This window comes from Fusarium subglutinans (genome assembly GCF_013396075.1).
Source record: "Fusarium subglutinans strain NRRL 66333 chromosome Unknown NRRL66333_c0000052, whole genome shotgun sequence".
NCBI classification, from domain to species: Eukaryota; Fungi; Ascomycota; class Sordariomycetes; order Hypocreales; family Nectriaceae; genus Fusarium; species Fusarium subglutinans.
In genome coordinates this window covers 187,756-214,789 of record NW_023502115.1, presented here as the reverse complement: position 1 = coordinate 214,789, position 27,034 = coordinate 187,756, and the positions used below count along the sequence as shown (strand labels likewise).

The window sequence follows — 27,034 nt, the reverse complement described above, 5'->3', positions numbered from 1 at the left end:
AGTTAATAATTACATTAAAAATAATCGTAGCAGTTGCGTTTGCAGCGCAGTCTCAAACTTGGGTTGTTGCAGCAATTAAAAAGATACGAAATAGAGCACCACAGCATCCAATTTATTACACCCAGATGCGGCCATTAGCTTCACGATCATTGGACCGGGTTTCAGAAGCCAACCACTAACACAATACGAGGTCTTAAAAAAAGATACAGCACACTCACCTAAAAAGGCAGGATATTCGCGTTTCCCATTGCGGTGAAAGAGGACCTGATAAACACCTGAATCTCACATTGTCTTGTCCATTCCTCACTGGCCGCCAGGAACTCCACGTTTGCTTGGAAGCCCTGGTAATGCCCGTATCCGTCAAGCCTCTCGTCAACCCCTGCTTCTCGGCGTTTACAGGCGATATTCAATTGGAGTTCAACGCCCAAAATTTCCCGGGTGTCGCGGAGACGTCTGATAGACAAGGGGAAATGTACGGACGGGTCTGTGATGAATCCGTCAGAACAAAATGGGCCAAGATAATCAGGAACTCAAATGTCGGCGGCCGCGCGTTGCATTCGATTTATTATTACTACAGCCATTGGGTTTCATAGACTACCTACCTAATAAACAAGGTATTGGATCCAAGCCTAATATTGAATCTTTACTCATCAACAACACTGCCTATTCGTACAAACCAGGCTTGTTTCACCGACCACAGCCACGGCTTGAGCTGCACCCATCCATCACTCATCGTTTATTGCTTTGTTTCCGCAGACTCGTTGACCAAATTTCGATCTTCTTCTTCTTCCTCCCACCAATGGAGACTAGGTGCTGAAGGACAAAGCATGGGCTTATTTGGCTGACTTCGCCGAGCTGAACTGGGCTTGTCTGATGTTGGCGTCAACTCCCGTTCGAAACATGCTGACTTTGGATCATGTCCATCATGCTTGGCTAACAAAAGACGTTTAAAACTCTGATTCAATATCTTTCCTTCCTCCAAACATCGTCCGAAAGTTGCAGAATCATTACCTTAGTACCTAGGTATCTCGACAAGTGTCTCGTGACTTGCACGAGATCGCCTCCCTGAATCCTTAGTAACTTCCCTAGAAATGGCTCCCTGGCCGAGTCGTCGTGGGTCGCAACCCAACAACAACTCTAACGGTGACCTCATCAGTCGAATTCACAATACGGCCTTACACACGCCTACCACATTGCCTGCACTTTACTCGACGAATCTGCCAAATACATCGAACGGGAATCGCCTCGAGTTATCCTTCTCCAATGCCAACGCCGATTCCAGCTCCGACGACGAGTCTGATTTGCATCCCTCGCGGCCTCAATCTTCCAAACCTCGTCGACCCCAGCACACGCGCTCTATGAGCCAGCCTTTTCCTTCTCTCTTCAGCAGCAAGAAAAAGAGGCAGAACTCAGTCGGCGCACCACCGCCCGATCTGGGGTTTGAAGACGATGATTCGGCAATGCCTCGACAAGCACCAAAGACACACACTCGAAACCCTTCCCATACTAGAAATGGCCCTGTAGGGAGTAAGGATTTTACGACGGGCAACTGCATGACATGTGGCTCATTAGTACGGTGGCCGCGGGAGCTCAAGGTGTTCAAATGCACGATTTGTACTACAGTCAACGATTTGGAGCCTCTGAGTGCAGATCATGATGGTTCGAAGTTGCGTAGAGATGCAAGCCAGGATCCCTCCCGGTCTGTCCCAACTCGAGGTAGGAGCAAAGGCAAGAGGAAGAGGAAAATCACTAAAATAGGTGCAGGTCCGCATATCTCGATCGAACAGACAAACCGACTGGTTCAACAATCGATACAATCCTTCCTTTCTAAGAAGTTGCATCAAATTTCTCAACCTCCTACCGAGGCACCCCCACAACCGCCGTCGCAGAGCAAGTTGTCCTTTAGCAGCCGAATGCAGGCTGCTGGCCAAAGCCTTGCGCCGGTCGATTCTAGGCAGGCAGCAGCGCCTTCATCCAAGTCCCCTGCTATACAGGTTTCTCATTATGCGTTCGATGAGGAACCGACACTACGGTCGAGTCCTGCCCGACCGAACCCTACGCCAATGCGATCCTTCTCTTCCTCTTACACCGAAAGACCTCCAGTACGTAACATATTGCAAGAACGCGGACCAAAAGAGCAGCGTAAATCGCCAGATCAATCTGAGGGTGACCCGAAAAGGATATTCAAGGCTTTGGAAGACTACATCGTAGATTGCTTTGGCTCATTCGAATGTATCAACTCATCATTCCTAACGCATACCCACCGCCAGCCCATTAGATGCAGAAGCGAATCGACTCGTCGCAAGCCTATGCTCCCTAGTGAGCCTCGTGAACAGAGAGGGCATCGTCGCGAGCCTTCGGGGAACCATGCTGCTCGTGAGCTACGGGAGGAGCGGTTCACTCCGCAATTTGAAGATGGATCATGCGACCTCGATCCAAAGTTGCTACTTTTAGGTGACTTTGCTGAGAATGGGACATGGTGGATGGGCAACCAAGAAGACTCTCGGCCTCGACGGCCGTCGACAAACCGTGTGGAACGGAGTTTCTCAAGAGCGCCAGTCAACACGAAGACGCCGCAAATGAGCTGGGGTGATCTCACCAAATGGTACACCACTATTGTGAATCCTGCTGAGGGATGGTTTGCGATTTACAAGGACATGTGTCAAGGAAAAGGCTTCTTAACCCCTTCTCAACGAGAATTGCAATTAATGGAGCGGGAACTACTGCAGGGCCAAGAACATGCTCGGCGAGTTCTTCTTAAAGCAACCGAAATGCTTCTAAAAAGACCTGGAAGGCCATTGAAGGATCCGGCAGACTTGAGGTTTCTCCTAATCATTTTAGAAAACCCATTACTACACGAACATGAAACATTGTTTCGGGGAATTCTACAATTCGACAAAAACTTGCCTTCTGGCCCAAGGCCAATACAGCAGAGAAAAGCCAGCACCCCTGAATCTGGTCCTTTATCAGGGCAACACTCGGGCATCATCAAGCGCATAGTGGGCTTAGTTTCAAACTCGTCGGCTGAATGCCATAACCAGTTAATCACCTGGTTTTCAAGACACCACTCCTCTCGCTTCATTCGTACCAAAGAGTTAGCATCTGGTTTCTTAACATATCGGATGATTCGGCAGAGTGGAAAGAAGCAAGAGGTGAGGGTTGACATCACTGCTGGCCTGATACCGCAAATGCAAGAAGGTCGCTCAGGAGCTTACCTCTACGATGAGATAAACCGCGCCAACTCGTCGAAGAAAGCCAAGGAGCCTGAAAAGAAAATCATGTACGCCGAAGATTGGCAGATTAGAGCTTCTTCGCGAGTCTTGGCGCTCCTCTTCGCTGCCAACAACTTGCCACACAGCCGGAGAAATGAAGAATCCCCTTCGGGCTCGGCCGAGGGTCGTTCTAACGTTCATTCTCACGGCCAAATCCTACCAACGAGCGACTTCTACAATTCAATGATCGATTACACTGACTTAGTTGCGGACTTTGAGAATTGGGAGGCTCGTAGGAGCAAGTTCACGTTCTGCCAGTACCCATTCCTTTTGAGCATATGGGCCAAGAACCATATTCTTGAACACGATGCTCGTCGCCAGATGCAGAGCAAAGCCCGTGACGCCTTTTTTGATAGTATCATGAGTCGCAAGGCTATCAACCAGTTCCTCGAATTAAATGTTCGCCGAGATTGTCTGGTAGATGACAGTCTAAAAGCTGTCAGCGAGGTGATTGGAAGTGGGAGCGAGGATATCAAAAAGGGTCTTCGCATTACCTTTAGTGGTGAGGAGGGAGTAGATGCTGGTGGTCTACGGAAAGAGTGGTTTTTACTTCTGGCCAGAGAAGTTTTCAATCCCGACCACGGTAAGCTGAATTGCCCAACAGAAACACAGGACCCTGCTGACTCTCGACAGGCCTCTTCCTTTATGACGAGGATTCCCAGTTTTGCTATTTCAACCCGAATGCTTTTGAAACTTCCGATCAGTTCTTCTTGGTCGGGGTCGTGATGGGACTTGCTATATACAACTCGACTATTCTGGATGTGGCTCTCCCTCCTTTTGCGTTTCGAAAACTTATTGCATCTGCTCCTACACACGGTACAGGAGCATCAGCTCACCCAAAACCTCCTATGCGTTACACCCTTGAAGACCTGGCAGAATACAGGCCTCGACTAGCTCGAGGATTACGACAGTTGCTAGAATATGAGGGCAATGTGGAAGAAACCTTCTGTCTCGATTTCGTTGTTGATATGGATAAATACGGTACTCAGGTGCAGGTTCCCCTTTGCCCTGGAGGCGAACGCATCCCTGTCACTAACAGTAACCGTCGAGAATACGTGGACCTTTACGTGAGGCACATAATCGATGTGTCTGTAACGAGGCAGTTCGAACCTTTCAAGCGAGGTTTCTACACTGTATGTGGAGGTAATGCTCTGTCTCTGTTCAGGCCGGAAGAGATTGAACTCCTTGTACGAGGCTCTGATGAAGCACTTGACATCAACTCGCTAAGGGGAGTCGCTGAATATGATAACTGGGGAACCAAAAACCCGGATGGTTCCGAACCCGTTATTGACTGGTTCTGGGAGACGTTTCGGGCGGCGTCATCTCAAGATCAACGTAAACTACTCCTGTTCATCACTGGTAGCGATCGAATTCCTGCTATGGGTGCGGCTGTACTGCCGATTAAGATATCCTGCCTCGGTGAGGATGAAGGCAGGTTCCCCATTGCTCGAACGTGCTTCAACATGCTATCACTGTCACGATACAAGTCAAAAGAAAGATTAGAGAAGTTGTTGTGGACTGCTGTTCATGAAAGCGAGGGCTTTGGGATAAAGTAAATGAATGGCACAGTTGATGAACTTACGAATAAGCATTGATTTCATTTACGGAGTTTTGATAGGTAGTTCAAGGGGTTTTGGAAGTGTAGATCTATATACAGGACCTGTCAAGGTGCAATTAGAAATTGAATTTGTTTGTCTATCATAAGGGATCCTGTGAGAGCATCGCAATTCTTCAACATTGAAATGCACGTTGTATGTATGCGGCAGCCCAAGAATCCATTCATCGACCAACGGAGGAGTCCAAGCAGAAGGTAGCGCGACTTTCTAAGTTTCCAACTTGTACACTTGCCAGATATGTGGCGTTCGTTAATACACATTTATTGTACAGCATCGTTATGGGTCTCTTTCATTCCAAGCCTTTTTACGAATCCTCTTCCTCCGAAACGCCGCCAGCAGCCCGGGCTCGCTTCAGCATATCCTCCTCGCGCTTCTTTTCCTCACGTAGGCTCCTCATACGTGCTCGGTCGACCTCGGCTTGTCTGGCCATGGCGTCCAACTCCTGCAATTCACGGATCTCCTCCTTGGTGGGTTTGATGGGGACAGCACGGGTCTCGGCAAGTACGTATTCAAGAATGTGAGAGGAGTGTTTCTCAGTCATATCGACGGTGATAATCTTCTCGTCAGCGTCCGGTGGTGTGGCCTTGGACATGTTATTGCGTGATGAGGAGGGCTGGGAACGGGTAGCGGGTGCGGGAGTTGAAGCGTCGGGTTTGCGGAGATAGATAGAGATTGTAGGCTTCTTGTTATTCCGACTGTGACGATTGACGATCATAGGAACTGAGGGATTATGGTATTTTAGTCGGGGGAGGTTCTCACGCCAGAACTTTCTGTTTTTGGTGTGTTAGTTGATGTGCCAGAGAGACCTTGATATATGGACTTAGACTAACTTGGCGCCCATATGACCGTTCTTGAAGCTTGTTGCAAAGTCCATATGTATTCTGGTCACCTCTGGGGGGAGGATTGCTGCGCCCGGGCCGCATCTTAGGGAAATGATCTGATTGAATCGTGAGCAATGGATCGCGGATCATCGTTTGTGGGAGAGATATCTACCTTCTATATCAACTGTCAGCCATACCCTTAAGATGCGAACCCAGAGAATTGACTTACAGCGCGAAGCTTGTTGAAACGCTCACCGAGAGACCTCATCTTGGACTGCGCAAGCCTTTAATCTATAAAGGTAACGCAAGCGTCTCTTCAGAATCGAACCAGTTCCGTGGTCGCAATGCTTCAAAAAGTCGACGGCTCTAGGCCCAGAAAATCATAGACCCCTGCCCAAAGGGAAACGCTGTGCTCGAGACTGCGGGCCGAGCGTTGACCCGAACTGGCTGGTGGGGTCCATATGCCACTCTGACTTACAGTGGAGGCTAACAAAGCTATGATTTCCTAGGAAATTTTTGGGATAATCTGTGTAAGTCCAACATTTTTAGTTGCGACAACCCGAATTCGTTTCTTCACTATAGAAACAACGCAATGCATCGCGCATTGTCAGCTCGATGGATCAATCGGGCTCTCAGTATCGGTGAAGCATCTGCTTCATCGAGTGTTCCTTTATTTTTATGTCCGGCCGTGGGAGCTTCGAGTCGATTTCATAGAACACCAAAAGCGACGCCTTTTCCAACTCCGATATATACTCGACGACTTAATCACACCGAAGCGACAGTCCAAGATGCACCAATCACAACAAGCGAAAACTCACCTCTGGGCCTTGAGATTCCTAAGAGACGCTTACCGTTAAATTGCACGGGATGCGGTGCATTTACGCAAACGAATGATCCGCAAATGCTGGGCTACTTCGACCCTGAAAGCAAAAGAGTTAAGAAGTGGTTGAACCCAAAGGCTTTTGAGCGACAGCATGCAGCGAGCCAGGAAGATGGAGTTGTCGATGACGTTCTCAAATCCTTAGAACCAGGCCAGCTGGAAGCTCTTGGCCTAGATCCCTCTCTCTTGGTAACGGGAGCTGAGAAGGAGGGAAATATTGCTCCGAGTATGCCTCTAAATCCTTTACTACACACCACACAGAAGCTAACAAGTTAAAAGAATCACTGCCCCAAGATAAACAGCCTGTCTGCGATAGATGCCACAATTTACAACATTATAGCACCTCGAGCGACACAGCAAAGGTTGCTATGTTCCATCCCACCGTTGAGTCCTTGCGCGAAACCATCGAGGAATCGCCGCACAAGTACAATCACATATACCATGTCATCGATGCTGCCGATTTCCCCATGTCTCTCATCCCTCGACTTAATGTTCTCCTTGGCGACATTCCCATCAGGACGCGCAATCGAAGATCACGATCGGGCAAGTACCAAAATGATCGCAAGACAGAACTGAGTTTTATCATCACTCGAGGCGACCTTCTTGGTCCCACGAAAGAGATTGTGGACTCAATGATGCCCTACCTTCGTGAAGTGCTACGAGATGCTCTCGGCCGACTTGGAGGCAGGGTTCGTCTTGGCAATGTCCGGTGCGTTAGCGCAAAGCGTGCTTGGTGGTGCACGGAGGTTAGAGAAGATATCTGGCAGCGCGGCGGCGCGGGGTGGATGGTTGGAAAGGTCAACGTGGGCAAAAGTCAGCTCTTTGAGGCTGTCTATCCCAAAGGCAGAATGGGGCCAAGCAAGGAGGGAGGGAAGGCATCAGTATCAACATACCCTCGGGATAGCGTCAGTGCGGAATCTATATATGCCGAGCAGGTTGGAGAGCAAGATGTGGATGTTGGGGAATTGCTTCCGCCCCCTCAGCCGGCTCAGAACTATCCTGACATGCCTCTGGTATCCTCACTCCCCGGCACTACAGCATCCCCAATTCGAGTACCTTTTGGAAACGGAAAAGGCGAATTAATCGACCTTCCTGGCTTGGCACGAAGCGACCTAGACTTGTTTGTGAAGGAGGAGTGCCGTCAATCGATGATCATGAAGAAGCGCATTGTCCCTGAACAGATTTCAATGACGCCTGGCAAGTCCCTCATTCTAGGAGGAGGTCTCATTCGCATCACACCAAAGAACCCGGGCTTGGTCTTCCTAGCATACAACTTTACACCTCTGGAGGAACATCTCACTCAGACTGAGAAGGCCATTGCGTTCCAGGAGCAGACACGAGAATCCATCGGTGTACCAAGTATCATGCTTCCTGGAATTGGAGGCAAGATGAAGCATGCTGGAACATTTAAGCTGTCTCACGACGTCACTAGACAAAGAGCCGGCCCTCTTACGCGGAAGAATGCAATAGGGTTAAACGTCGACAGGCTTCCTTTCCGAGTGTTATCGACAGACATCCTCATCGAGGGTGTGGGCTATGTTGAGCTTGTTGCTCAAGTCCGCGCACAGGATGTTGCTATGAAAGTCTTTCCAGACCAACAACCCCGATTCGAGGAAAGGGTCAAGCCGAAGCAGATCGATACGTCTGATCCATTTGCAGCCATGAGAGCTCAGCGGATAGATGTAAACACTCCGGTAGTGAAGAGGCGTAAGGAGCCTGAACCCAAGCCTGAGCCCGTGATAGATCCTGGTTGGCCAGCAGTTGATGTCTTCAGTCCTGAGGGACGATTTGTTGGCTCTCGTCAACCTATTCAAGGATGGTTACATAACAAGCCTCGTGTATTGCCAGAGCACAAAAGGAGTCGGCCGCGAAGAAGTATGAAGGGTGCCAAGAAAAAAGACAAAGCCGGGAAGAGAGCTGCGATCAACTGAGCTCTGCCATGGTTGGATTCTGTACGATATAAGGCTGTATGATGAATGAGTAGACGATGATGGTGGCATTACCATGTCAATTGTATATCACCCCAAGTATAGATTGCATCTAAGCGTTGTGTAATATAGAACTATAAGAGAACTATGAGACTCAGCAAAGTACCCAGGTAAGAATTCATTTTGGCTGATGTGCTTGGCCCCTTGCCATGTGTGGAAATCACATTATTGTGTACCTTACCTTAGTTGCAATATCAAAGTTGCACCCTATCATTAAATAATAGCAGAGTTCCTTTCACCAAGTCTGTTCCTTCATAAACCCTCAAAAAGAAGGTTACTTACTTACATTGGTGTGGATAAATTGTTTTCACGTAGTTACAGAAATAGAGGATTGCGAATAGAAGTTCGCATCCAATGATTGATTAATAAACCGGGCAGGAAGGTTCAGTGACGTGAAAAGAGGTACGTATCTTTACAACTCAATGCCGACCTACCTATGCTAAGGCAAATCATTTATTTGCCATACGATTCCATCAACAAGCGCGTGACAAGATTATTAACAAGACAACACCACATCCTTCGGGGAGAGATTACTTCTTTCTCTCTGGCATACCTATCGGAAGAAACAAACAGTCGCTCGTGCTATAGCTACGTCGAACATCACATCGCATCGCATCACATCAACAAGACCATGTCGCAACAGCAACAACAACGAAGCGCACCAGCGCCCTCACAAACACAAACCGAGACCCCGACGCAAACACCAGAAACAAGGGAACAGGCGCCTCAGATCCTGAGACTTCGAGGCGCTCATGCGTCCAATGGGCGATCCGTACAGTGGGCAGAGGACGTAGTAGATAATGAAGGTCTTGGACGTAAAAGCTCAAAAGGTGAGCAACATGATCTTAGACCACTGCACGCCCATATACTGACACATACTTCAATAGTGTGTTGTATCTATCATAAGCCGAAAGCCGTCGACGAATCCAGCGACGAATCTTCCTCCGACTCCGACTCAGATTCAGACTCGGGCTCTGACCGCGACGGGGCCCAGCCAGCGGGCGGGAAGCGCCAAAGCTGTGGGCATGGACACGAACACGGACACAGTCATGGACGAGGGAGGAGAAATGGAAAGGGAAAAGAGAAGAGGGCGCCGAGTCCGAATGCGTACGAGAAGGTGCCCAAGCCAAAGCCCAAGGATGGACCGCGGGAAAACAAGTCATAGAACAAAGAGGACGCCGGACCGTCGAACAAAAAGGGCAATGCGAAATGAGCGTTGATTATGATGATATGAGCATAGAGACTTATGGATTGGGGCCTGTGTATGTAAAGACTACTAGTGGCATCGTGATATCTGGGCAAGGTCCAAGTGAACATGATTGCAGAATCATATGGTTCAGAATCTTCCATTTGAGGATTTAATATACAAAGGGGTATCTCATTGGGAGGCGTATACAAAGTAGCTATCTTGCGAATCGTATATCGCAATCACTCGGCACCCTCCACATTGTTCTTCCCACACTCAACCACGAAATATCTTCCAGCTGTTTTGCCAGCCGTCTTGAGGGCATCCCACTTCTCTGCCTCGGACCCAACCGTCTCTCTAACCCTCCTTGCCCTTTGATAATGCCCTATACGAACCTCCTTATCCAGAGCTTCTTGCAATTCAGCGAGTCCAATTGTCACCTCTTGTCGAGCCTCTGTGGTCTCATCACGGATCGCCCGCAGGGGTTCAACCCCGGTTGTGTCCACACGCTGCACGGCGCGGACGAACTGCAATTGGCTCTGGAGGGTATTGATCATGGCAGCTTCGTCTTCCGGTGTAGTTGGCAACGGTAGGGCTGAGAGGCGGAGGAGGTGGTGTAATTGGGAGGGCGTGATCTTTTCTGCGGGAGCCGAAGATGGCGAGGATGGTAGAAGGCTTCGAACGGACCAAGTGGGTTTTTCGAGGATCGAGGCGGCGGTTGATGAGTTTGTTGTTATGAACCGAGTTGCCGAAGGTCTTGTAGAGTGTGTGATGCTGCGCCGAAGGGCAATACGGCAGGATGCGCAGATAGTCATGGATGCGTTACTGGCGTGATCTGTCGATAAGGGTATAAATTCTGTTGACTCTCGATCAAGGTTTTCTTTCTAGGTAGGTTTGGCGATCAGTCAATACAGTCTTGTGATGGGTATATACCTACCTATCCAAGACAACTTTGATTCGTCTTAAACCTTAGTAGATCTGAGGATTATTAAAGGTAGCGACAGCGTGGGCCCACTAAAAAAGACCCCAGGTGTCTCTCTGTGGCTCAAGCGACCGTCGTCATAGCTCAGCCGCTGTCCGCGCCGCAAGTAGCGAGGTACTCGCCATCTTCACTTACATACAACTTAACGCGAACTCGTGATAACCCAGAACGTGGTATTTTTCTCTCTTTCTGTTTCTCCTCCCAACTCTTCCTTGATACCCCCTTTCACGACTGTCACAATCATGGCTCAAGACCCAAGAGCTCTTCTCCAAAAGGTTTCGTAACCCCTCCCCCGCTTTGCATTGGCTGTTTATAGCTTTGCAGTTCTGCTGACACATTGCAACTTTCAGGCTCAGAAGCAGCTTCAGAGTGCCGGCGGCGGCTTCAGCTTCTTTGGTGGACGAGAGGACAAGTATCAAGAGGCCGCTGATCTCTTCACTCAAGCCGGCAATGCCTTCAAGATGCAGCAACAGAGTACGCCTTTACCGCTTTGTTTCGTTGTGAAACCGAAGCTGACACTTCCGACATCTAGTGCTCGAAGCCGGAAAGGCTTTTGAACAGGCCGCGCAGGTTCAAACCGACAAGTTGAAGGAACCCGACGACGCTGCCAACACCCTCGTGGATGCCTTCAAGGCCTACCGCAAAGACGACCCTAAGGCTGCTGCGCGATGCCTCAACGTTGCTGTCGACCGGTACTGCGCCAAGGGCAATTTTCGCCGCGCAGCTTCTCACAAGGAAAACCTCGGCGAGCTGTACGAGGTGGAACTCGGCGATGCCAAGAGCGCTATCGAGTGCTACGAACTCGCTGCTACCTGGTATGAGGGCGATAATGCGGCAGCGTAAGTTGGATATCACGTTCGCAACGGTATCTTGCATCTAATTATGGATCTTTACAGTCTTGCCAATAAGCTATGGTTGAAGGTGGCTGACGTGGCTGCTATCGAGGGCGACTACTACAAGGCCATCGAGAAATACGAGAGAGTGGCCGAGCAATCAATCAACAACAACCTCATGAAGTACAGCGTCAAGGACTATCTGCTCAAGGCGGGCATCTGCCATCTGGCCAGTGGCGATTTGGTCGCTGCTCAGCGCGCGCTGGAGAAGTACCGCGACATGGATCCGTCATTTGGTGCACAGCGAGAGCATCAGCTTTTGACCGACCTGTGCGAGGCCATCGAGGCCAAGAGCCAGGAGCAGTTCACCGACAGACTGTATCAGTTCGACCAGATCAGCAAGCTGGATAAGTGGAAGACGACGATCTTGGTGCGGGTGAAAAACCAGATTGAGGAGGAAGAGGATGAAGAGTTTGCATAAAGGACCTACAAATGGAATGAGAGAGATTGGCACATGAGTGGCTACAGAAGGTATTGGGATATATCACAATCAGAAGATTCCAGCAAGTGCTTGGGATTTTGCTATTGACATCATGGTCGAAGAGATGGGTAGTGACTTGAGATGCACTCGTGTCCCCTCATGAAGGGGGGTTACAGTTGCTAATGTTAGGCTTAGAGTTAACATGACTGTTGTGAATATCAGAGCAAGCTCGTCATAGTCTGAGTTGGTATCTCAGTGAGTCATGAACGAAATGAGCATTCACAGCATGACACTCCACGGTCGTCTACACAAGTCATGCGCCAATCTTCTTCAGCCAGATATTCGAGGAATCCTTGCTCGAGACCACATGTGCACTTCAACGGTCGATATTCAGCGCGAGGGAAACATAGTAATAGTATATGTGTTATAATTAGACTTGCTATCTCAAAACACGTATCCTTCGTTTTCGTCATCAAACTCATTGGATCTCACCCACAGCCCTGTCAAAGTAACAATCTGAGTCATATTCCAACTCTGCCTATCAATGTATCGAAATAGCCCTCAATGCATATGGAACACAGCATCATATCAAGACTGCCACTTGTCAGACTTGGTAGCCGTTGTGGCACATGTCTTGGGAACAGTGTAGGTACGGTTGGGGTCCTTCTCCCAGGTGAGAGAGCCGTCACTCTTCACGTTGATGTACTTATACTGAATAGACTGCCCTACAGTTAGAGAAATGGTGGCCTTCCACACAGGGTTCGAGGAGGTATAGTCTGAGGCGCTCAGGGCAACAGCCTTTGATGTGTCCCAGTTACCGAGAGCAGCGATGTTACCAACAATCTTGATTGTATCACCAAAGTTGGTGGTGACAACCTCTTGGAAAGTGACAGCCACAGAAGTTGCAGTAGCGCAACTGGTGCTAGTGGACGAGCTTGAAGTGGAAGTGGAAGTCTTGGTGCCAGTTGGAGTGGGAACACCACCCTTGGGTGTTTGCGATGCCGGGAACGAAGTTGCAGTGGCCGACGAGTACGAGCCAGCAACAGTATTGGTACCGCATTGGTTGGGAACAGCAGCCACGCTGCCAGCCCAAGAAGGAGGAATAACACCAGCTCGACGATCAGCAGCTGAGAGGAAAGCGGCATATGACCAAGTCAAGTCTGTAGCAGAAAGAGGATGGCCGTCGGTCTTGTCAAACTGCTCTGCAAGGTGGCCATCTGTGCCGACATACTTTGCAACGATGGCAACATACCCATCAGCATACTTGGAGACGGCGTCTGTGATGCTCTTGAAGGTGGCAGAGTCGCTGGCGTAGGTTCCGGTAGAGATCGAAGAGACGAGGTCCTTGAAGAACGAAAGAGAGACGTCCGACACAGTGATGGATCCCTGCTGCTTCCAGACGTAAATGGCGTCGTAGAGTTGCTCTGCCGCGGCAAGCGTAGCGAGGTACCAGGGGTTACCATTGTAGTAGACGTCTTCAACGTATCGTCCAACGGCGACAGCTGAGCCTTGAGCGATACCCTTGTTGATGTTCCATGAGCGGAACGAGTCAGTAACTGCCTTGTGGTTGGCGAGGGCCTTGTCACTGCATGGCTGGAAGGTGGCGGGATCACAGTTCAGAGCAGGGTCGAAATTGTGGATGGATGACAAGATACTGTTGGCGTCCTTGCCAGTGCGGCCATCGTTGACATTGACTGGCATGGGTCAGTGGTCATTATCATTGATGGCCGAGACAGAGCGATACTCACTGTTAGAGTCGACGTACTTGCCGGAAGAGATCCAGTAAGTCTGCAAGAAGCAGAGAGCCTGAGGAGCGATGTTGGAGTAGTTGTCTCCTGACTTGCCGAGCTTCTTGGCCAGAGCGGCACCTTCAATGAGAGCTTCAAAATGTGAGCACATTATATCTCTGGTGAATCATCCAGCAAACTAACCTCGATATTGCGAGCCAGTTGTAAAGAACGAACTGCCCTTGACCTCTTCCCACAAGTCAAATCCGGTTTGGTTCCTGTGACGGTCAGAACTAGCTCCCATCAATGCGGCTACATCACTTACCAATATTGAGCCACGTAGTTAAGATCGTTGCGAACAACAGGCCACACAATGTCGTTAGCTGTGGAGGTGTAGCCGTTGGCAATCAGCCAGTTGGCATAGGTGATCATAGCAGTCGCACGCAGAGCTGGACCATCTCGCTGGGGTCGACCTTGACAACCTTTAGTCAACTGTTCTCAAATCAGGGGCGCCAAAACATGAATACTCACCCCAACCGCCAGTGAAGGCACTCATGTCGACGTTGAACTTGGCCTCTCCTAGACCTGAGCCATCCGAAAGCGACCCAGATGGGTTGCTAACACCCTGGAGCTTGGCTTGGGAGGCGATATACTCCTGGATCTTCCTCTGCAAGCCAGCATCATATTGGTTGATGAACCTATCGACAACATACTTGAAGACTAGAGCAGCATCTCGAGTCCAGGTGTAAAAGTCTAGCGTATGTTATGTTAGGAAATGTCCTTAGTTCAGCTTGTCTATGCCATCAACTTACAGTCAGGATCCTGGGTGTCTGGAGAAGCGATGACAATACCAGTGGCTACATTCTTGGAGTTGCAGCCATCAGAGCCGATATTGCAGAGGAGTTGCTCAATAGCAACTGAGCTCTCAGACTTGATGAAGGAGTCGACCGAAGTCTGTCTCTCTTGTACGAGACTCCGCTCATCAAAGGCTGGTCGGCCCAAGACGCTCTGGAGAGCGAATGAACCGAGAAGAAAGGCAGAAGACACAAAGTACATGATAGGCTGTATCAGAGATGTTGTAGAGTTGATCGAGGCTGATGAGACTGGATCACCAACATCTACCAGGTCCATCGTGAAGGTTTTATAGAGAGCCGGCATGCCGACTATTACAGGAATTTCGTAATAGAAGAATTATACCTGTCAAGGATCTAGTTGTTAGATGCCGAATATGGAAGTGCGGAAGCAGGCTGTAGAGTTCGTGAACATCGGACGCAGGCCTTTGGGGGATAGTGCGGTGTGGTTTAAAGGCCCGAATAATTAGAATGAGGCCGAGTTGATTACAATTAGTCTGCTGCAGTTTCCAGGAGGTGGTGTTGTTTTGCGTGTGATATCACCTCGGCTTGTTCTACTTTGCTGAGGTCATACATACTCATGCGAATATGCTCACCAGCTCAGGATGGCTTCAGATGCCTCTTGAGAACAGTAATGATTTGGAGCTTCATTGTCAACTTGACCTCTAATACCTAGCCAGGAGGCACCCGGGTATTCACATGCACCAGCTGACTTGAGCTCCTGTGACTGTTCCCCAAATTAATACCGTAATGTATGATTTCACTGACAAAGTCTCCAATTCATGGTTAGTAGTGTGGGGTAGCTTGGACAAGCTAGCTCCATGGCATGACTGACTGACTACCTCCCAATAGGGAGGAGGACAATCATCCCCCTGTAATAACATAACATCCATGGCCACTCATAGACAGTCTTCACATGCGAGCCGAGCTATGGGCTCTCGCTTCGTTCCGCCCCCTTCCCCAGACTCTCTCGTGATGCTCAAATTCTCAAACCCCAGACTAGACAGGTCTCCCCCGGATGGAGGCGTCGGTAGTGGACGGATGATTAGTGAGGACAGTACCGAGTAGCTTGGAATAAAGCGCCGAGTGTAACGCACCCTTCATGTCTATTCTATGTGTATGTACTATGCATATATGCATGCTGGACATACATACTATCCTCGGTTATCTTACTTGGATTCTACTTCATTTACGGAATCATGCCTACCCTGCGGCTGCGTTATTGGTCAATCAACGCCGTTACAGACCCGACAACAGGACACTCCGCCGTCATTATGCGATCTAGTCAAATCTTGGTACCATACTCCGAAGACGGGCCGTAGATCGTGAAATGATGCTTGTTCCTCTGTCATGAGGTGGACTTGATCCCCAGATTCAGGATCAAAGCCGAAGCTATCAGGAGGAGGCTCTAGCTGTCAACGGCAAGATATTTGGGGGATCAGCAACGACAAAGGCCAAGCCGTTGGATCGCTTTTGTTGCTTGGCCAACGTGACGTTAGTCCAGGGTCCGCCTAAAAAAAAAAAAAAAAAGAAAAAAAAAAGAAAAAAGAAAAGCTTGATGGCCTGTCTCAGGCGCATCGCGCGACATATACATATGGAATTATACGGACATCACGGATTGCATAAAAGATTCTTCTAGTCATAAGATATGTAGGTAGGCCATGGTTTTCCCCAACCTCACCGACCGACGGTCTCGGAAAAGGGGGGTGGAATATAGCGTCTCGTTATGCAACAGCCTCGACACTCAAGCTGTCTTTCGACAGCGAATGAAGCGGCTGAAGCAACAGTTACTCTTGGACCTGTCGATAGGATGATTGACACCATAACAAGTTGATGGCTCCTTATAAGTTATCGAGCTGCAAAGCAATCGACCCTGACTCCGAAGAGCAGGGGATCGCTAGGCACAGATCCGTGTTTGCTTGAAGAAAAGAGAAAAGAATTTTTTTGGTTGCGGCTCGGAGACTTAAATACATAAAATTGCGACTGTCCGCTTACATAATCCGGCCTAACTGCGGAATTACCTTGTACCAACGAGCCGCGTTTCAAAGTGATCCGTGCTCATCAACCTCAGGCCTGTCTTTCTGCCTACCAAGAAGTAGTCGTTTTCATCATCTAACACAGTCGCATCACATATACCGACGTTTCCATCGCGATACGACCGCCAAGATGGACGCAGCAACGATCGAAGAGACGAACAGAATTCGTATCTCCCTGGGAATGAAACCTCTGCCTGTCCCAGGTGCAGATAACACCAGTCAATCTCAGTCAATGTACGCGGATGGCGATGCACCCAGCACATTGGAGAGCCGCCAAGCTCAGGCCTACGACAACTACAACAAGGTCGTCGACGCGGAAAAGGCAAAGAAGAAGCGCGAAGAGAAGGCCGCAGCTGTCCGAAAAGCCCGGGAGCTGGCGCAACGAAACGCAGTTCTGGAAGGTAAAGGCTTTGGAGAAGCCGAAGAAGGTGGGGATCTTAGCGCCAAAGACTGGCTCATTGGACAAAAGAAGCGACAGAAGAAAATCGCCAAGGTCCGGAAATTGGAGGAGGAACTGGCCGCAGCCGAGGCCGAAGCTGCAGCTGCAGTCCAGTATACTTCTAAGGATCTTGCTGGCATCAAAGTTGGACATGACACGGCGGATTTCCTCGATGGCGACGACCAAATCCTTACCCTCAAGGATACAACCATTGATGAGAACGAGGAAGAAGGTGACGAGCTGGAGAACCTGAACATGCGCGAGGCTGAAAAGCTTGCCGAGAGACTTGACAACAAGAAGAAGAAACCAGGTTACAACCCCCTAGATGACGAGGAGGAGGGTGAGCGTGGTATTCTATCACACTATGATGAAGAGATCGAGGGCAAAAAATCCAAGAAGTTCACCCTCGACACAAGTGGCGTCATTGCAGAGCTCTCAGATATTCTTGAGAAACCGGTTGACAAGACAAAGAACGGCCAGAACGTGAGCTTGGACGATGTTATTGGTAAGTTCTGCTTGCGTACCCAAGGAAAGGAACACCATACTGACAAATCATCTTTTATAGGTGATGCCCCTATCTCTTCAGACTATATAGATCCCTCACAGATCAAAGTCAAGAAGCCTAAAAAGAAGAAGGGCAAAAAAGGAACCAGACAAAAGCCCACAGACGACGATGATCTCTTTGCCACTGAAACAACTCCCATAGATGACGCGATGGACATTGACTCAAAAAACACGACGAATAATAAGAGAAAGGCCGTCGATGATCCTTTTGTGGATGATGATGACCTTCAAGCAACTCTCGCGATCCAAAGAAAGAATGCCTTGAAGAAGCGAAAGAAGACCCGCCCTGAAGACATCGCCCGGTTGCTCAGGGAAGACGACGAGCCAGAACCAGCAGAGCAACAAGAGGGTGGTCTTGTTCTCGATGAAGTCTCAGAGTTTGTCGCAGGCCTAACTAAACCAGGTGAAAACGAAGAGCGCAAGCCCAGAAGACCAAAGACTGTATCAAAATCCCCAGAACCCGATGAAGATCACCCCATGGGTGACGATGCAGAAGTGGCCGAAGAGAAGCCCCAATCATCTTCTGTCGAGGAGTTGGATGAGGCGGGCGTCGAAGAAGAGAAGGCCGTTGGTGCAGGTATGGGCGCGGCTCTCGCGCTACTAAGAGAGCGTGGTCTCGTGGAAGATACACGTGGAGATGCGGAATATACCAGCTTGCGAAACCGAGAAGACTTCCTCGCCAAGAAACGTCTGTTGGAAGAAGAACTGGACGAGCAGGCACGCGCCCAGCGAGAGCGTGACCGTACAAGTGGCAAGCTGGACAGAATGTCAGTTCGTGAACGCGAGGAGTGGGCACGTCAGCAAAATACCTGGCGAGATCAGCAGCAGTCTCGACGCATGGCCGAGCTGTTCTCAGCAGGATACAAACCCAACGTCGACATCAAGTACACCGATGACCACGGCCGTTCCCTTGACCACAAGGAAGCGTTCAAGTACATGAGCCACAAGTTCCATGGCAAGGGAAGCGGCAAGGGCAAGACAGAGAAGCGGCTCAAGAAGATTGAGGACGAGAAGCGACGCGAAGCACAGAGCATGTTTGACGCAAGTTCTGCCGGAATGAGTCTGGCAGCTCAACAGCAGCTCAAGAAGCGAAGGGAAGCTGGCGTACGACTTGCATAATTCACTTGACTTTTTTATTCAGCAGAATGGAGTTGGGGGCTACGAATAGTAATACCGGCAATGGACAATTCAGATCAACGAAAAGGTGCATTTACCCTTTGCTCATGTGCTTATTTGAGATTTCATTTCTTGGCTGACACCATGTGAAGATTTAGATCCAAGGTATGTTTTGTGTTCAACTAACTCTGACCTAGGCTCCTGTTCCACCCCTAATTGCTTCCCATGGCAGCCTCTCCTTTTCTTCTTCTTCTTCTTCTTTTTTTTTATGACAGCCCCTTGATTCTTTCAGTCCCCAGAAAAATGCAAGTTCAAAGCATGAGCTTCAAGTGAAAATTATCGCTGCCATCATTTCTTTACGATAGACTGGCCTTTGTTCTCAGCCGCCATCTCGTTCCAGGTCCTCTTCATGTCTCTCATTGCCTCATCCACCTCCCCTTCCATAGCCTGCGCTATCTTCAACGCCAGGGTCGACCCCTGTTCTGGCTTACCAGCCGATGATGAGAACAATGGCAGGGGGGTCGCACTGTTGTGGTGGCTGGAGTTGTTCACCTTGGTAAATGTGAGTCCAGGGGGATATTGGGAAGCCATGATTGTTCGTGAAATCGAGAACCTAGAATGCTTAGTCGGTGAACTGTTTGTGACTTACCTGCAAAGCCTGCCTGCTGGGGAAGATGCAAGGTTGGTTAGTTGAATGTTTCTAGGTGTCTGGGCTGGCACAAATGAGCTTCTTATACGTAAGATGCTCGTTGTCAGTGGTCTGCGGACATGTGAAGGTTCAACGAACATCACCTTTGTTCCAAAAATGGCATTGGTGATTGTCTACCTTGTGTGCTCTGCATATAGGTGGTTATTCATAGAATCAGTAAAGCTGAACGGTTGGAAAAACTTGCTGCTCACTTCAGCTCTTTCAATCAACGCAGTGTAGAAGCTGAACACCAGTATATGTCATAATGTAAATAAATCAATTTCGTGTATCCTAGCTGTCTAAGGGAAAAGAAATAATACGCACCGGTATCGCAAGTGAGTCTTCCCCCCGAAAATAAGAACCACTTACTCCAAACATTCCTGTGCCAAGACCTCACAGGATCGATCGCTCCTATAGGCTGACCTTTGCCCCGATGCCCTTTCCTGTGTAATGGATTTTCTCAGTCCAGCTGCCCAATCTCACAGTCACGTTGGCTATGGCATCAAGCTTGAGCGATCCGCCCAGTGCTTCTTTCAGCTTGCCATAGCCCACGCTGCCGGCAGACCAAATGACTGGCAAGCGTGGGGTCTGGGATCGTCCAGGTGTTGCTGGGAAAGGTTCATCGTGTATAATCTGACCGACTGGCTCAGTGTGGTTGTAAAGAGCAGTTGCGTTTATGTGTTCTATGTATAAAGTGTTGTATAGCAATGGAGAAAGAAGTGTAAACGTGGCTGTCGAGGAAAAGAGATGAAAGGTGGCATCTGCGATAAACTGTGGCTTCTCGCCTTCGTGCTCGTCTTCGCCTGGGACAGTTATTCGCGGCGTAGGCAGAGTGATGTTGATCTTGGACAAAGCCTCGCCGATTATAGGGACATTCGGGACACTTCGTTTGTGGGTACGTGCCGTCAGTGTCGTATTCTTGCCGGACACATAGTCTGATAGTAGCTTGCGGCCAATTACTTGTGCCTTCTCGCCACCAAATCGTAAAGGGTCCCAAGTCGCAAGAACAGGAAGGTTGGTGTTCTTGCCGAGGTCAAACGTGACATTTCTTGATATAGCCTCGCCGAGAAGTTCTCCATCGTGAAGAATGTGTACGCTGAGGTAAGGTACAACAGCGGCATAGGGTGTAGGGTTCGTGAGGTTGACAAGAGCTCTCATCTGAATACCCGTCTCCGTGGTTTCCATTACCTCGATCTCGCCGACCTGAGGCTTGAGTTTACCGAGTGCGTTTCCAGGAAATCCTAATTATAGGTCAGTATTGGCTCTTGCCATGATCGCAAGGCGTGTTAAGAAAATACTTCAGCGTGTAGACAAGGATTATTCATCCTCATGGGGGGTACAAGAGATTACCACAGCGATGACGGACCGTTTACTGGAATCTTGCCCTCTGCGGGAACCTTCTTCACCGTCAGAATGCCGAGGACGGTTTTCAGCTTTACGTCGACTTCGGCCTTGATGTCGAGTGTGATATCGCCACCTCCAAACAGGAGCTTCTGCATGACCTCGCTGAACACGTCACCATCGGTGATTGTCAAGGGGACGTCGACTAGTCGTGACGTAATGTTAAGAAGAGTTTCGCCGTGTTCTTTGTCCTGGACCTTTGTTGAGTTGGCACTCTGCCAGTGGCGCAGGTTCAACTCGCCCATCTTACGCTTCTTGTAAAACAGATCAGCGTTGGAGCGGAGCTTGTCCACCCCCAAATCCACATTCAGTTCAGGTGGAACAGCTGCGAGTACTTGTGCAGTACCAGATACTCGGGGCTCACCCTCGGGGTCATTGACGTCGGCGAATGGGTCGGGTAGTTTAAAGTCGACATCCGTTAGGGAAAAGTTGCGGATCAAACTATCAAATGATCGTCCTGGGAAATCGACCGGCACTGTGATACTCTCCAGGATATCTGAGATCCATTCGGGGGTATCGGTATTGTTTGTCTTCTTTCCTCTCACGAACACCTTGGCATCCTCGCCATGCAGATAACGGTCCATGAAATGGTCGAGAGGGGATGATTCAGAGTGAGGGCACGCTTTCGTCAAAGATTCTGGAATGTCGCGGATGATGCCCTTGGCGTCGGCTTGAACATCTGCCTTGGCTTTGACATCAATTGGCTCCGTGATAGCATCTGCAACGCTGATAGAAGGCAGTGATGAGTCGCAATTGGGCACCAAAACTTCAAACCCAAGAGTCGGGACTCTGAAGGACACTGGGTAGTCATTGTGGACTTTCAAGGATACGTCAGCCTCGATCACTTTTCGTCCGTGGCCATCTACCGGGCGATCGTGAAGATCCATGCGCTCTATGCTGTAGTTGGGCATTGATGGGATCTCATTAGCTGCAAGTTTGTCAGTCCAGCACTACAGAAACAAATTCGCGTTTTCTCATTAAAAGAGTGTCTTCTTTCCTAAGAATAGAGCAGCATAGGAGCGGTAGAGAGATTGACCTTCAAAGACCATGGACTCCGCCACATCGTGAGCACCAAGAGGGATGATTCCCGATTTGAGGTGAACCTTGGTTTTGCCCATTACTTTCAACTGCTTCAGGTTCCCCTCTAGCCAATCATTCGCAATCTTGCGGATATGCTCAGCATCGCCAGGGTTGACGTCTGCCACGAAGTCTAGCTCATTGGTGTGTCCGTTAACTACATCAATGACCAGGGGAGGAATAACAGCAGTGCCGGCAAGGGCATCGGCATAGTCGGGTAGATAGACGTTGACAGTTGTTTCTTTGGTCTCAAGTTTTCGCATAATTCCAGTGACTGCTTTTCCAATACGGCGGGAATTTTTGTTGTCGACCCGCGATCCATCGAGATAGACATTTGCACGAATACGCGCCCGGATGCCATCGCTTGTGATGTTCTCAATGGACAAATTGGTAGGTTCAAGTACAGCAGCTTTTTCGGCGTACTCCTTGACGGCAGGGGGGACGAGGAACCCGAGAATTATGATGAGTATTACAATGATACCGAGGAGCGCCATGGCGATAAGGGAAGGCCATCGCCAAGGTGCCTTGGTACTGGTCTTCTTGTTGCAAATTGACCAGAGACTCCATGCGGCCCGTGACTGAGGCTCATTCGAGACTCGACCATTTTGTTCGCGCTCGCTATCGTCACTGTGATGCCCGTCATCGCTTCTGTTGAGAAGCGGCGATGTCTCGGTAGGCTCCTCTTCCTCGCGCGTTGGCGAGGCAAGAGGCCCGTTCTCCTCGGCTGGCATTGTAGTCGTATCGGATGAAGTGGAAGCCCGTCTAAGAGAGATTCGGGGCGCTCATACGGCGCAAGTGACTTGGGGCAGGCTGCAGTAATGTATTGTCGGATTCAGGGGGGAGGTTGATGATCTGTTGGTTGTTGAAGATGATGTTGATGTCAGAAGCATGAAGTAATCACCAAGTTGAGGCGGGCGATTCGTCATCGAGGTGAAGTCACTTTGGCAGGGTTTATGAGTGATAAGGTTGTGGCGGGCGGCGTTATGATTGGCTTGGTTGTGTCTGATCCAGGAACGGAACATCACCTCAGGCCCCAGCTTTTCGACCCTGAAACTTGGGGGTGGAATTTAGGGCCTCGCACGCGACGTCATTCTTTAATTGAACTGATCTTATTAATAGATCAAGTTTGAGAATCCATTTCCGTTTCCAGGCTAATGGATCTTGAATATCTTGATATATTACCTAATTAGCCCATAAATACCTACCTAAATATTAATGCCACCAGGTGGCATTGCAGCATCGTCTTAGCCAAGTCAGCAAAAGAGCAACATAGTAACATAATACACCAATAAAATTAATACACATACACTATTTACAAAAACACTTTCGTGCATATGTGCACTTCAGACATTTCAACACCGCCTAGGTGTATCTACCTGAAGGAGACTTTGGAAGGAGGATACCTATCTGTCTCAGGGAACAGCTATCTCATCATCATACCGATGGATACTTCCAATAACTACCGGGGATCTGGGCACCTATATCACGCGCCTGAGAGCTCTCATATCATTTCTGCTCAGGGCAGGGCAAAACAGAAAGCAGCTCACGTTTGAAACAGAACAAGGAAGCAAGATATTTCGATTGTGAGCATTAAGATGGCCACTCATGCTCATCACGGCTTCAACAACGTGAAGTTCCAAGCTTAGCTTTATCAGAAGGTTTACAAGGGGACCAGTGATGCAATGAAAATACTCCAATCAAGATTCCCTACGCTCTTATTACCTACTTATTTCCACCTCGAGATCTTGGCATAAATTGACAAGCGCAGTTGTCCAACAGGATCATGGCTATTGAAAATTCAACTGCCGGTAACGGCGTTTGACCTGAGAAACCAAGCTCCAGCGAAGCAAGTGGAGTAAAAACAGCAGCGATACAATAGGTTCCCAACTCCCCAATGAGTATGTATAGACGATTGATATGAACCGCAATCAGATCCAATCATGTGTAATGTTGTGTAAGTTATAGATACCTATCTGAAGACTACCTACCTAAGTACTAAGATATCTCATTAATGAGAGTCAGCGTCCCGAGACCGGCTTGATTTTGCATTAATAAAGTGGAGCATATGCTCTCTGGGCTGGAAACAAGCGGGACATGGCCCTCCTCCAATGGTGACTCTTCCTACCACAGACTCATCATATCTTGACCTGCCTTACCTACTTAAGCCATTGGCTTAAAGAAAAGCTCACTTCCTTCCTTTGATCAGACGTTCAACTCAATTGTAGGCTTCAGAGCTCATTTTCTAATTATACGATTACTCATTGACTCACTCACCTCAATACACGGTTCAAAATGAAGACTTCAGCTTTCCGAATCGCTCGAGGAGCCGCTGCAGGCCTTCAGAAACGAGCGTATTCACAGGCTGCGACACCTAGGCATCTCATGACAATTGCTGATCTTACTCCCAACGAGTTTGCCAACCTTGTTCGTGACGCCAACACTCGAAAAATAGCTGTCAAGGGTGGAGCTCCCGCGAGCTATCTCAATGCCGGTCTTGCTGGTAAGACTGTTGCTATGATGTTCAGCAAGCGCAGCACCCGTACTCGAGTTTCCACTGAAGCTGCTGTGACCATGCTTGGTGGCCATCCCATGTTTCTCGGCAAGGATGATATTCAGCTTGGTGTAAGTATTGCACTTACATGATCAAGACCTACCTACTGATGCTAATGCCTGCCAAGGTTAATGAGTCGCTATACGACACTTCGGTTGTCATTTCTTCCATGACCTCCTGTATGGTAGCTCGAGTTGGGCCTCACTCTGACGTCGCCAATCTCGCAAAGCACTCAAGTGTCCCTGTCATCAACGCTCTGTCCGATGACTTCCACCCTCTACAAACGATTGCTGACTTCCTCACTCTCCATGAAACTTTCCCATCAGCAAGCGCCAAGGGAGCTACACTGGGCCTCAATGGCCTCAAGGTCGCCTGGGTCGGCGATGCTAACAATGTCCTGTTCGATCTCGCCATCGGTTGTGTCAAGATGGGTGTTGACATATCCGTTGCCGCCCCCAAGGGATATGAGATTCCTGACAACATGAGGCAACTCATCAGTTCCGCTGCTGACGGCGTGTCCTCACCCGGCAAGCTTTTTGAGACTAACGTCCCTGAGGAGGCTGTTAAGGATGCCAATGTCCTGGTGACTGATACATGGGTTTCCATGGGCCAGGAAGCTGATACCCAGAAGCGCCTCAAGGACTTTGCTGGTTTCCAGATTACGAACGACCTTGCAAAGCGAGGAGGCGCAAAGTCGGACTGGAAGTTCATGCACTGCCTCCCTCGACACCCTGAGGAGGTCGCCGATGAGGTCTTCTACAGCCCCCGCTCTCTGGTATTTCCTGAGGCCGAGAATCGTCTCTGGGCCGCTCTTTGTAAGTCTTTCTGCCTCTTCATTTCGAAGCATGATTCTAACATCAACAGCTGCATTGGAAGGCTTTGTCGTCAACAAGGGCAAGTTCTAAAGTATGGTGACAAGACGGAATACGGATGGATACTATATCATTTACTAGCCACACTTGGTAGGAAGCGGAACATTGGCGCACGAACAATAAAAATAGTCTTGGGAATTAAATCAATTAAATCAGATCCTTTCCTTGAAAACGCCATTGGGTCGGGTCACTAATTGGAACATCTATTTGATTTTAACCGGGAGGGAGCTGACTGGCATCGACAACCTCGTCTGCCTCCATGACAAGGGACTCCTGGTTACCTTCAGACAGAGGAGATCGGGGTAGAGCCATCAGACCTGTACGGGCAGACTCAAGAATGCCAAAGGGAGCAACAAGCTTGAGGAACGAGTCGATACGGGACTGCTTAGCAGAACTGGAACCACGTGTTAGTATTGCGCACGATTGAGTAGGCAAGAGGGAGAGGATGGGCAACATACACTTCAACAATGCAGCTGTTGGTGCTGATATCCAGGACCTTGCCGCCAAACTGGTGGGCGAAGTAAGTGATCGACTTAAGATGCTCGTGCTTGTGTCGCAGAGCCTGACTGACTGCCAACTTGCTGGGGTGGAAGTCCTTGGCGGTATCGGAAAGGCTACGTTCAATGGCCTCATGCGCATAGTCGACATCAGTCTCTCCAGCTGCAATCTCGCGGTGGTGGTGGAGGAGCTCCTCGAAGTACTCGGGACCGAGGATGTTGATCTTGGCAAGGAGAAGTTCGCGCTGGACAAGAGCTGCGTTGGTATAGTCAAGGACAGCCCAGACAGGGACCAGATCCTCAAGCTGTCGGCGAGCCTGCTCAACAACTCCGTCTTGACCAGTGAGGACAATGGTCATGCGAGAAAGGTCGTCAACCTCAGTGTTACACACGACCAGAGAGTCAATGTTGAAACCGCGAGCTGCCAGAATTCCGGAAACGCGGGACAGAACACCAGGCTCGTTCTGGACCAGACAGTTGAGGATATGGCGCTTGGGGGGAGCGGTTGAAGGGACTGGGGTCTCGTAAAGAATGTTGGAGACGGCGGCCTGGGCGGACCACGCAGGAGGACTGTCGCTCACGGGAAGGGGAGCAGAGCGACGGCGGAGGGCCTTGTAGGCAATGGCGGAGGTCGAGGAGGAGCTATATCGCACGGCGGCGACGCCTCTCGCGGAGGCGACCCAGCGGAGGGACGAAGTCAAGGGCCGTAAAGAAGCCATCTTGCGGAGACAGGAGAACAGGAACAGTTCTCTGGTCAGAACAAGAAGGGTCCCAGCACGGTAGAAATAGCAATTGGTCCGGGCGGAGGATGGGATGAAGGTGACTCAAAGTCAGGAAGAGATAGGTCGAGGGAAATGCCGAAAAAATCAATGGGCCATCGTTAGGCCGGTGACCGGAGGTCACAGAGATACGGGGGCAGATGTTTGCGCGGGGGCACGGATCAGCTCGGGCAAGGGTCCGCTGTACGCTCCGACTCTAAGTCATCAGGAGCTACGGTAATAGGGCTCTTTTCGAGCTTGCATACGACTGGCAATGGCTCATACTATATGATTGAGCCATTGAGTCCGAAGCGACTACAGAGATTAAATTATTTTATAGGCAGGTGTATAATTTCTTCCAACACAGCAATTGGCCCCAGTTCATGCCCATGACACTC

General features: G+C 49.5%; 11 protein-coding genes across 11 annotated transcripts; 6 read left to right on the top strand and 5 right to left on the bottom strand.

Annotated features, from left to right (window-relative positions):
* Nucleotides 1–1,091: 1,091 nt before the first annotated feature.
* Nucleotides 1,092–4,828, top strand: FSUBG_5400 (other hect domain protein; the record flags this gene model as incomplete). Its single annotated transcript, XM_036683493.1, has 3 exons — nucleotides 1,092–1,716; nucleotides 1,765–3,855; nucleotides 3,906–4,828. 3 exons carry the CDS (start codon nucleotides 1,092–1,094, stop codon nucleotides 4,826–4,828), a joined length of 3,639 nt encoding a protein of 1,212 aa, XP_036539111.1.
* Nucleotides 4,829–5,192: 364 nt separating this feature from the next.
* FSUBG_5399 (ribosomal MRP49) lies at nucleotides 5,193–5,977 on the bottom strand (the record flags this gene model as incomplete). Its single annotated transcript, XM_036683490.1, has 3 exons — nucleotides 5,193–5,658; nucleotides 5,719–5,825; nucleotides 5,939–5,977. 3 exons carry the CDS (start codon nucleotides 5,975–5,977, stop codon nucleotides 5,193–5,195), a joined length of 612 nt encoding a protein of 203 aa, XP_036539110.1.
* A 633-nt stretch (nucleotides 5,978–6,610) lies between these two features.
* On the top strand, nucleotides 6,611–8,520 carry FSUBG_5398 (uncharacterized protein; the record flags this gene model as incomplete). Its single annotated transcript, XM_036683489.1, has 2 exons — nucleotides 6,611–6,815; nucleotides 6,869–8,520. 2 exons carry the CDS (start codon nucleotides 6,611–6,613, stop codon nucleotides 8,518–8,520), a joined length of 1,857 nt encoding a protein of 618 aa, XP_036539109.1.
* Nucleotides 8,521–9,208: 688 nt separating this feature from the next.
* On the top strand, nucleotides 9,209–9,742 carry FSUBG_5397 (phosphatase inhibitor; the record flags this gene model as incomplete). Its single annotated transcript, XM_036683488.1, has 2 exons — nucleotides 9,209–9,407; nucleotides 9,465–9,742. 2 exons carry the CDS (start codon nucleotides 9,209–9,211, stop codon nucleotides 9,740–9,742), a joined length of 477 nt encoding a protein of 158 aa, XP_036539108.1.
* Nucleotides 9,743–10,005: 263 nt separating this feature from the next.
* On the bottom strand, nucleotides 10,006–10,578 carry FSUBG_5396 (a-agglutinin core AGA1; the record flags this gene model as incomplete). Its single annotated transcript, XM_036683487.1, has 1 exon — nucleotides 10,006–10,578. One exon carries the CDS (start codon nucleotides 10,576–10,578, stop codon nucleotides 10,006–10,008), a length of 573 nt encoding a protein of 190 aa, XP_036539107.1.
* A 409-nt stretch (nucleotides 10,579–10,987) lies between these two features.
* On the top strand, nucleotides 10,988–12,059 carry FSUBG_5395 (transport vesicle fusion SEC17; the record flags this gene model as incomplete). Its single annotated transcript, XM_036683486.1, has 4 exons — nucleotides 10,988–11,020; nucleotides 11,096–11,219; nucleotides 11,278–11,584; nucleotides 11,642–12,059. 4 exons carry the CDS (start codon nucleotides 10,988–10,990, stop codon nucleotides 12,057–12,059), a joined length of 882 nt encoding a protein of 293 aa, XP_036539106.1.
* A 588-nt stretch (nucleotides 12,060–12,647) lies between these two features.
* FSUBG_5394 (glucan 1 4-alpha-glucosidase) lies at nucleotides 12,648–14,917 on the bottom strand (the record flags this gene model as incomplete). The annotated part of the gene is made up of 6 exons (XM_036683485.1): nucleotides 12,648–13,753; nucleotides 13,808–13,939; nucleotides 13,991–14,064; nucleotides 14,112–14,259; nucleotides 14,318–14,539; nucleotides 14,599–14,917. The coding sequence occupies 6 exons, from the start codon at nucleotides 14,915–14,917 to the stop codon at nucleotides 12,648–12,650; spliced, it is 2,001 nt and encodes a 666-aa protein (XP_036539105.1).
* A 1,886-nt stretch (nucleotides 14,918–16,803) lies between these two features.
* On the top strand, nucleotides 16,804–18,795 carry FSUBG_5393 (U4 tri-snRNP-associated snu66; the record flags this gene model as incomplete). Its single annotated transcript, XM_036683484.1, has 2 exons — nucleotides 16,804–17,617; nucleotides 17,678–18,795. The coding sequence occupies 2 exons, from the start codon at nucleotides 16,804–16,806 to the stop codon at nucleotides 18,793–18,795; spliced, it is 1,932 nt and encodes a 643-aa protein (XP_036539104.1).
* Nucleotides 18,796–19,891: 1,096 nt separating this feature from the next.
* On the bottom strand, nucleotides 19,892–22,689 carry FSUBG_5392 (uncharacterized protein; the record flags this gene model as incomplete). The annotated part of the gene is made up of 3 exons (XM_036683483.1): nucleotides 19,892–20,721; nucleotides 20,847–21,809; nucleotides 21,918–22,689. 3 exons carry the CDS (start codon nucleotides 22,687–22,689, stop codon nucleotides 19,892–19,894), a joined length of 2,565 nt encoding a protein of 854 aa, XP_036539103.1.
* Nucleotides 22,690–24,250: 1,561 nt separating this feature from the next.
* FSUBG_5391 (ornithine carbamoyltransferase mitochondrial) lies at nucleotides 24,251–25,414 on the top strand (the record flags this gene model as incomplete). The annotated part of the gene is made up of 3 exons (XM_036683482.1): nucleotides 24,251–24,580; nucleotides 24,637–25,324; nucleotides 25,374–25,414. 3 exons carry the CDS (start codon nucleotides 24,251–24,253, stop codon nucleotides 25,412–25,414), a joined length of 1,059 nt encoding a protein of 352 aa, XP_036539102.1.
* Nucleotides 25,415–25,594: 180 nt separating this feature from the next.
* On the bottom strand, nucleotides 25,595–26,597 carry FSUBG_5390 (acetolactate synthase small mitochondrial; the record flags this gene model as incomplete). Its single annotated transcript, XM_036683481.1, has 2 exons — nucleotides 25,595–25,775; nucleotides 25,840–26,597. 2 exons carry the CDS (start codon nucleotides 26,595–26,597, stop codon nucleotides 25,595–25,597), a joined length of 939 nt encoding a protein of 312 aa, XP_036539101.1.
* Nucleotides 26,598–27,034: the final 437 nt, after the last annotated feature.